General features: G+C 51.1%; 2 protein-coding genes across 2 annotated transcripts in view; one reads left to right on the plus strand and one right to left on the minus strand.

Annotated features, from left to right (window-relative positions):
- The window catches only part of MRPL48 (mitochondrial ribosomal protein L48), an 8,894-nt gene extending 1,995 nt beyond the window's left edge, over nucleotides 1–6,899 (plus strand). The window contains exons 2-8 of the mRNA XM_026085142.1: nucleotides 12–278; nucleotides 1,008–1,045; nucleotides 2,016–2,101; nucleotides 2,889–3,061; nucleotides 4,858–4,960; nucleotides 5,890–5,979; nucleotides 6,644–6,899. Of these exons, the coding sequence (XP_025940927.1) occupies nucleotides 12–278; nucleotides 1,008–1,045; nucleotides 2,016–2,101; nucleotides 2,889–3,061; nucleotides 4,858–4,960; nucleotides 5,890–5,979; nucleotides 6,644–6,718 (832 nt within the window). The 3' untranslated portion in view covers nucleotides 6,719–6,899. The remainder of the gene's footprint in view (nucleotides 1–11; nucleotides 279–1,007; nucleotides 1,046–2,015; nucleotides 2,102–2,888; nucleotides 3,062–4,857; nucleotides 4,961–5,889; nucleotides 5,980–6,643) is intronic.
- A 1,499-nt stretch (nucleotides 6,900–8,398) lies between these two features.
- On the minus strand, nucleotides 8,399–8,986 carry LOC112975293 (cytochrome c oxidase assembly factor 4 homolog, mitochondrial). Its single transcript, XM_026085180.1, has one exon. It carries the CDS (start codon nucleotides 8,873–8,875, stop codon nucleotides 8,609–8,611), a length of 267 nt encoding a protein of 88 aa, XP_025940965.1. The 5' UTR covers nucleotides 8,876–8,986; the 3' UTR covers nucleotides 8,399–8,608.
- Between the last annotated feature and the right edge of the window lie 205 nt (nucleotides 8,987–9,191).

Below are 9,191 nucleotides of genomic sequence, written 5' to 3' on the forward strand. Positions count from 1 at the left end.
AACCCGGGCAGAGACCCCCCCACCCCATCCCCACCAGCCTTTGGGGGTCACCCCGGTGACACGGGGGGGCCATTACAGCCCCCAGCTGCGGACGCATCGGCGGGTGTATTCATACGCCGAGAGGGTCTCGAGTTTTGCTTTGAGGGATGCGTCCTGGGACGGGCCGGCGGAAACTCGCCAAACATCTGCCGTGCTGTTTGTGCGCTGACCGGTGCTTCGTTGCAGGTTCTGCGCTCGGAGAAGCAAACCTTGCTGAAGCGGGCGTTCGCGCTCAGCCGGTGAGTAGTTTAAAATCGAACCTGCTAGATAAAGCACTGCGCAAGGCGTTAAAAACACTGGGACGATTCTACGGGCTGCGCCAGGAAACTTGTATGATAACAGAATACTTCTGGCCAAGGAAAGGCTTTCAGAGGTGCCTGGGAACTGGAAGGCCTGGAGGGTGCGAAGAAGAGAAAGTCTGGTAATGTTCAGCTGGGAAGGGGCATTGCAGGTGCTGCCCTTAATCCTGATCCCTTCCGCGAGCTGTATTTGTAGTTCCCTGCTTCAGCACAGTTTGGGGTAAGGGAATAGTGGAAAGTGTTGCAGGGTAGTAAAACACCCCAAGGTGAAAACTATGCTGCAGCACGAACTAAAGGTGTTGGCAGCTTCTTGCTGGCCAGCCCTAGCAGCAAAAATAGGATTAGGTGGTAAAGGAGGAGGGAAGAAGTCATGCTTTTTAATGGTTTGGGGAGGAAAGAAGTAGAGGAAAGAGTGAACGTTTAGTTCCTTCAAAAACACTGTTCTCTTTCTTCACCTTTTTTTGATGTTGCTGAAGCCCTTATCCTGGACCAAGGAGAGGGTCTCGTCCTCAGTGTGTGCCCCATTTCGTTGGCCACAAACTTGGGATCCGCTCCGTGTCCGAGGATATCTGGGGATACGAGTCTCCATTCAAGGAGATTGATTAGATAGGTGGTGTTTCCACAGGGGGGTGAAATAGCGGGTTTTAACTACTGACTTGTTTCTTGTAGAGCAGCAACGCCCCAAGAAAGCCGCCTGTGCGCTGCAGGTAAGACTTCTCGGATTATTAATTCAACGCAAGACGAAACATCTCTTACCTGAAACAAATATTTCGCATCTGAGTGTTTGCGTTGCCTTTTGAATTTTTTTCAGGCACGTTTGGGCTGGTTGAATAACCTGGGCTGGTGCCATCCCACTTCTACCAGTACCTTTGTTCTGGCCTTTTCTTCCATTTCCTCTTATTCTGTTCTTGGCTAAGCAGATGCTCCCAGGCACGTTATGCTGTGGAGCGCTTTCAGCCAGACACTGTTCCCTTTATTACTGCCCAGGAACTGATTTACACCCACGTGAGGTCCCACTTTAACATTTATTGAGCTGGTGGAGTCTGCTGTAGCAATTTAAAATAGAATTTGATTTTGATGTGGAGGCAAAGTGTAACTGAGTGCCTCAGATCCTTGGAGTTCAGTTTCTCTTTGCTGTTCTGAGCTTCATTTATTAAAGTGAAGGCTCTTCAGGGTTTCATTTTACCCTGGAGAAGGAAGTATAAATAAAAGCTGATACCGTTTTGATTTGGTTTCCTAGCACATGAATATTTGAACAGGGCTGGATTTAAAATTAAGTGGGGTTCAGGTCCATCATAATACCATCGCTGCCATCACGTAAAAGGAGACAGATGTAACGTTTCGTTAGTATCCTCACCATCCACGGGCACTGACAAGTCTGTCTTTTTGTGTGTGTGTGTGTGTGTTTGCCTGAGAATTCACCTGGGAAATGAGTTACCTTTAGTCTCTTCCGCCCTTATTTGTTGCTTGCTGTAACCAACTGTGAATTGTAATGGGCTTGCGGAGACCTCCTAAAGCTTTAGCCCGCCTTTGCCTTCTGTGAGGGCAAAGAGCTCAGGACAAACTCTTAGGTCCCTGTGTGGATTTTCGAGCTCTCGCAACAGCCATGGCCGTTTGTCAAAAGACGGGGTGTCCGCCGTTTGCCCACAAACACGTTTGCTCTGCTTTCGTTTTAAGGTGACGCGCTTGCGAGTTGCTGCAGACACTACAGATCCCGTCCTACGCATGGCATCGGGAGGTTTAAATACCTGCTCCCACGGGAGGTAGGCATAAAAACTCCCCCGCTTTTGCTGGCTTTCAATTGATCGATCTATTCAAAATGTTGGTGCTATTAATTCCCGGGCTGATGAATTCTTCCTATTAAGAAGGAAGAAGGAATTCTAGCAAGGGAGCAGGTTTACTGCTACTTTTCTCAGCAGAGACAGTTACATCTCATGAAGTGCCCACTGACAGCACGTAGATGCCTTCTTGTGTGCTGTACGTTGTTTAAACTTCCAAGTAATTTGGGAGGGAGGCATCTCTTCCTAACGTTCAATTTAACAACCCAACTTCAAGTTATCGCTGAATATTGCGAGCAGGTCTTACTTGCCTTTAAACACTTTACATTCCCTGAAATYTGGAAAGAAGACCGTATTTGAGGAATGAGGAAACAATAACTCATCTTGACAGCTGCCTCGAAGGCAGGAACTGAAATAAAAGCAGTTTGTTTTCTACTGGTTGGTTTCTTCTGGAAGAAATTAATCATGGGGTGCTTGTATTTTCTGTGCGTCTTCGGTGSTGCTGCCATCCAAGAACTTGAACTGCTGTATTTCAGAACATCTGTTCAGATAATGTCATCCCCGTTTCATAGTCAGGGAAAGCGAGCGCAGGTGGGCTATGATTTTTCTTTAGCGTAGTTCAACAAACCCTTCTCCGAAGAGAGTACTGAACCACTAGCAGAGTCTCCCTGTGTTGGCCAAGAGTTAATGTTTTTTTTTTATTTCAAGCTGTATCCAGAACAGATCCGCCTTTTTTTTTTTTTAATTTGAATTTTTATTTTTTTTAATACAGGCTCCAAAGAGGAGAAGGGACAGGCTACAGATGAAAGAGATAAATGTTGGGACTGAATACGAGTACGGAGACATCAACATTCAGATGACTTCCTACGATATGTGTCTCGTGGAGCAATTTGCTCAGTACGTGCATAAACTCTGCAACCGCCTCTCCGTTAGGGTCAACGAAAGGTATGAAGAACCTGACGCCATGCGTTTGTTGTCCCTTGCGGTTATAGTGTAGTGGGTCAGGTGAGGCTCGTAGCTGCTGATCCTGGCAGACAAGGACACAATATGATCTTGTGCTGGACGCACACCGGTAAATCTGAATCTTCTGTCATCTGCCTGGTGTTCCCTTTTACCTGTCTTGTTCGTCTGTACGGTTTTGGAAACTTCTTCGTGTAAGGCTGAAATAGAATTGGTAAGACACCGAATGAATAAATCTCAAGGAAAAAAATAGCTGCTATTTTTCATCCCTTTGAGAAAAGCGCATAAGCCTGTGGGTGCTGAGCCTAGAAACGCAGGCATGCGTGATGCTGAGTTCTCCCCTGTTTTTTTTCTTTCCGTCATTCCATCCAGGCTCTTTCCTCTGTTTGTGTGTTGTGGAGCAGGCAGGGGTTACCGTACGGACCACTACGGACTAGGATGAGCTTGGGAAACTGCTGCAGTGAAGGCTGCAGGAGAGCTACGTGCGCCTCTAGTTTAGCAGTGGGTGCTTTAGTAGAGGGTGTCTCGGTTGCACCCGAGACCTCTGAAGCAGGTGTACAGATACAGGTAGATCTGCAGATTATCTGAAATGTCCATCTTTACCTCCACCTCCAAGTATAAACGCTGGTTACTGCTTCATGCTTATTAAACCTATCGAAAAATCGTGTTCTTTACATTCATCCACCTTGCTGAACTGTCAGCTTTGGATCTGAAATCCTGTGTCCATGGATCAATAGCGTATAGTCTCTCCCTGTGACATCTYTTGTGCCCGACAGCACTAAAAGCTGTGACACGGCAGTGACTTTGATAGGTGTCTGCTTCAAGGAGGTACCCAGCGACACTCGGAAATTGTAACGCTGTCGACTGGGATGAACTTGAAAGCATTCACCGAGAAATCCCGCAGCCTGAGGCTATTTATAGCRCTTCAGATGCAAAGCAGCGTTACCCTGCATCGTACTCGTGCCCTCCGAGGTTGGACTCGGTGCGCGAAGTTCAGCGTGTGCGGAAAGATACAGTTTGTTGTTTAGGAGAAAAATAGATCGGGCGAAATGGAGGAGAAGGGGAGTATTTTTTGTCCCTCTCTGCAGATGCAAAACCGAAGCAGGCAGAGGTTGTATGGTGCGCTCAAAATTGCACAGGGGCTCTGCAGCAGACACGGGTAGCGAACCCAAACGCGGCGAGCGTCCTGTGCCTCGACCTTTTGGGCAGGCAGAAGGCAGCGTCCGTGGGGCAGGTGGTAGGATGTCATCTGTTGGTATCGGTCCTATGAAAATCCGATGCGGAGGCTGAGGTCCGTGTGTTAATGTGGATAAAAGGAGAAGGGACCTAGTGCACGATCTTACAGCTGTTAAATTCACAGAGGTGAAAACAGTGTCTTGGGAGCGGTGTGTTGCAGCAGCGTTTCTTAGCTGCGTTCCTGAGCGGTGGGAAGGGTATAACTGCTGATGAGGATAAAGAGACTATTACAAAATAAGTCATCGCTTTTGCTTTCCAGCTCTCCTTCGGCAATAAAGAAATGAAATAAAGTTCTTAGGCTGGTACTTAGAGCTGAAAGAGGTTTTTGCTGGCAGTAGCGCTGCCAACTTCTCCCTTATCTCTTTCCAGTAAAACACCCGGCTTCTGCCAGGGCTTGATTTGCAAGATACATTGTTTGCATAATTAATTCCTCATGAAAACTTAATCTTCTTCCACATTCTCTGCTGTTGGAAGCTGATTCATCCCTGTAAAGTCGTGCAAATCTGTCCTCCCCCTCCTGAATRCTTGACCTCTGGTTCCTGCAGCTATGCGATGCCCACCAAGACCAATGAGGTGCTGTTCTTGGAAGAGCGAGGTTCCAAAATGCAGCTGGATGCGGTCCTTACTACCCATCAGAGGGTCGTCCAGGTAGGAGCTGGTGTTTGCTGATGGGGCGACTGCTCTTGTGCAGCACTTCGTGTTTCAGGCTCTCAGAACCCATCGACAATGGAGTTCAGTCCCTTGATCGAACGGACGGCATAATTGTGTGTAAATTGCCTCACAAAAAAAGTCTAACTAGATTTCTTGCTAAAGGTTACTCGCAAAGTAGAAGACGGAGAGATGGGATTCCTGGCTTCTCAATTCCAGCCATAAGATTTATTACCTATTTTATGCAGAGTACTAGATACGAAGAGTAGAAAAATTTGTGTTTAAGGATGAACGATTGCACAAACATGACCAAAATTAGAAATACCATCAGTATCAYGACCAGTTTCAAAAGTGCCCAAGTAACCGTTGAGGTAAATAGGTGTTTCTCCTAAGCGACTCTTTCCTTCTCGTCAGTGTGTTCACTCGCTCTGTGCTGGGAAGTTGGACTGTAAACCTCCAGGTAGACATTTTTAACTGGAGAGAGTTCATGTGAGATGAACRCTGGCGTTTGCAGGTTTGCCCTGACAGCTTCTGCAGTAGCTCTCGCCTAAAGGAAAGACCTCAATGCACGGTGAAGTCTCTTTGCATGTACTTCCTGTGTCTACGCAGCGTGGAAAAGAGGCAAGAAATGTGTTTTTACCGAGCGGGAGAACAACGGTGGCTGCGTGCAGCAGCGGTGAAAGCTGTCACGCAGGCAGAGGAGATGGTGCGGGCAGGGACAGCAAGCCCAGTGCCACGGAGGAGAGCCAAAACGAGAGCTTTGTGTGCGCGAGAGGTGTGCGTGCTGAGGCACGGAGTGCTTCTCTAATGACGTGACTGACTGCCGCGGGCTCCTACTGAAGTGGCCTCTCTTCCCGTGCCGTTAGCGTAACGAGTCCGGTTTATATTTGGGTTGTTTTGCTCCCGCAGTGCTTTATTTCTGCTTTCAGATCAGCGGTTTGAGTTCGACGTTTGCTCCGATACTCTTGGAAGTTATTCAGAGTAATCAGCCTGAAGGGGTCCATCTGTTAGTGAAAGAGGTACGTTTAATTTTACTAACGCAGGAAAAAAAGACTCAAAGACTGGAAACCCGAATCCTGGGTCCTGCTCTCATGGGATTTGCTCTGGGAGAGGTTATGCTTGTCTTCTGCAGAACCTCTTACCAGTGTCCAGAGCACTGAGGACTTCGGGACAGAGCTTTGCTCCTTGGCCAGAGCTCTTACTGGACTGGGGATAGGGAGATATTTAAACCCTTGTTGTTTTACATTCAGACAAAACAGTCCCAGGAGCCCTGTTTATTCAAGGACTAAAAGATTTTGCAGCTGGAAGATACTGCACATTAAATTCAAATATGAAAACACCGTTGGCTTCTTAGTGGCCTTTGAAGAATGTTTAGTTATCTCTAGCTCTGCAAAAACAGAGGGAATGTAGGAGAAGGTCTCCTGAGTCCAGTAATCTCTGCTTTGGTCACAGTCCTGTCTCTCTGCCTTAGGGTTGCCATTYCTTTTTTAATTTTGGCTAATGGCCCTTTTCTCTGGAGTGGGAACTGTGACATTGTGCCATCTGCAAAGTCATCGCAGTCTGATGCAGGAAGCCCRAGGGAGAGACCCAAGCTGGTTTCATAAGACTGGCAATGTAGAAGAGAGGTCAAGGCTTTGGGACGCTCTTACAAAGTTCTTCTCCTTTCCCCCCCTCTCTCCACAGCACACAGAAGCGGACTTCAAGAGCCGATTGAAGTCTCGACCGGAACTTGAAGAGCTGCTRGCACAGATGAACTGAGATGAGGAAGAATTATCCGTCCGTTTCAGAGCCGTCCCTGGGAAATGGAAGCTTCTCCTTCGTGGCTGCTTGAGCCTCCAAAAAGCGACCGTGAGCACTGTATGTAGCAGTTTGCGGCTTGGAAGAAATTTGCACTGTCATCAGGCATCTTCTTTTAATAAAGGCAAAATGCATGTGTTTATCTGGCTGGTTTGTAGCCCGAGGGAAGAAGGTCCACAGTGAAACGTGCTTCTGCTTGTTTCAGTTCTTCCGCTTTGTTTCTGCTTGTTTTGCTTTTCGTACACGAGGAGCTCTGCAAGCCGCGGGCCACAGAAGTCCCTGCGGGTTAGTAACGCTAACCTGTACCAGATGCTGCCGATGGGGACGYGACTGTCCCGCTCCTTCCTTCAACCGAAGGCTGAAACAATGTGTTATTCTTGCAGAGCCGCTTAGATCGGAGCTTTGTCAACGTGAATGGAGCCCTCAGAGCCCTGGGAGGGTTGAGGGTGACCATCCCCACGCAGCCGAACAATCGCTGCTTAACAGAAAAATGCCGCAGAGGCCGGTGAYGGGAAGGCTGGAGCCATCCATGGGGCTGTGCGTGCAAAATGACRCCTTGCCTTGCCTTGCCTTCACTCCTGCCTTTTGAGGCATAAAGGATAAGCTTTCCCTTGGATCCCTTAAGTCTGTCTCCTTTCTGCAGCAGCCATTTGCAAAAGGAGAAACCAGGGTGCTTTCAAAGGATGGATTTTAGAAGAGCAAAGCGGTTTGGGGAAGCCCCTGAGACAGCGCCGGAGACCAACGCTTGGGCAGGGAGAGCGAAAGCTGGGGCTGATGCTCCTCAAACGCTCGCTTTACGCAACGGAGTCTCCCCATTTGTTAGAGGGGACGTACGCCATCTCTTGCCACCGACGTGGAGTGGAGTTAGGCCTAGCTTGTCCCCGAAGATAGACCTATAAACAGCCTCGCTGTYGTGATGAGTCAGAGCTGAGATTTCCAAAAATTCCTCTCTAGATGATGAGGCGATGAGCAGGGATCGTGCTGGCAACGCCGCCGGCTGGCCAGCTGGGCGTAGGTGGCGCTACGTGGTATCYTGCTGCGAGGTGCCAAGGATGCCGTCATCGAGAAGCAGCTCGATCCCGTTTCCCRGTGGATTCGGGGATTCGGGTATCGAAACGCTGCCCCTGCTACTCGGCCGGGCCGAGCRGTTTGCGGGGAACAGCCCGACGGCTCCGCGCCCGCACGTGAATACTGCTCAGCACCGCCGGTATTTAACAGGAGGCTGCGCATCTCCCTCCTTCCTTCTTTTCCCGGCCTGTGGTCCGGGCAGGAGCAGTGTCGAGGGATGCGGGGTGGAGGAAGCCCCCGTATTTGGCTGGCCTCGCTCTTCTTGCAAAAACAGAGAGGCTGCAGGAGCTCAGCCCCGGGCTCCTGCTCCCTCCGTCGCTCCGTTCCTCCCCCAAAACCTGTTTTTCCCTCTAAGTGCCAGCTCTTTCAACAGAGGGAAAATCACGCATTCGTTCGCATCCTCCCTYGAACCGGGGCTCGCTGAGAACAGCCCCCGCCGGGCTGCAGGCGCAAGCGCCGGCGGGGGTAAATCCGCACCGTCGCGGAAACGGGCCCCCGGGTTTCCCTCCCGCCTGGCGCAACCGTCCCCTCTGCGCTCTCCCCGGCGCCGCGGAACAACACGAGCAACTCGGGCAGGATGGAAACGCCGCCGGCTTTAATTTCCTGGSTCAAATTTAAGCGCAGCTTTCACCGAGATATCTATGATCTTAAAAAAATATATTATATGAGAAGCATCTTATTGCAAAGCGCCGCGGTCTCCTGAGCGCAGTCCCATTCGGAGGAGGGTGGTGACACCGTGCCGGGGGTGGCTTCGGTCCCGGGGGCTGCTCCGGGCTCCCGGCGCTAGCTGTCGGCGCTGCCCGAGCGCTGCCGGCCGCGCAGCTCCTCGGCTCGCTGCCGCTGCCGCTCRGCCATGCAGGCGCGGAAAGCCTGCACCTGCACCTGGCACCGGCGCCAGTCCTGCTGCGCGGCCATGCACTCCTGCACCGCGTGGTGCTGCGCCGTGCAGCCCGTCCGCGCGATCATCGCGTCCACCGGGTCTTCCTCCTCCTCTTCTTCCTCCTCCTCCTTTTTGGCCGGCCGGCTCCACTTGTGGCCGGGCCCCGGCATCCCCCTGGATCCGGAGAGYGGAGCTGCACGGGGAGAGGAAGGCGTCAGGCATCGCACTGCCCTTGCGGGGTGCCCAGCGCCCCCTAAGCTCCGTGCAGCCCCACTGGGTGCTCAGCACCCACCGTGCTGCCCCCGTGGGTGCCCCGTGCCCCCCATGCGCCCCCATCAGGTACAAAGCGCCCCCCATTTGCCCCCCCCCCAAACCATGGGTGCCCAACACCTCCCATGCACCCCCTCCAACTCATGGGTTTGTAGCGCCCCTCATGCACCCCCCCCGGGTGCTCAGCACCCCCACAGACCCCCCATGGGTGCCCAG

Source organism: Apteryx rowi, unplaced genomic scaffold, assembly GCF_003343035.1.
Source record: "Apteryx rowi isolate R43461 unplaced genomic scaffold, aptRow1 scaffold_660, whole genome shotgun sequence".
In the NCBI taxonomy this organism is placed as follows: domain Eukaryota; kingdom Metazoa; phylum Chordata; class Aves; order Apterygiformes; family Apterygidae; genus Apteryx; species Apteryx rowi.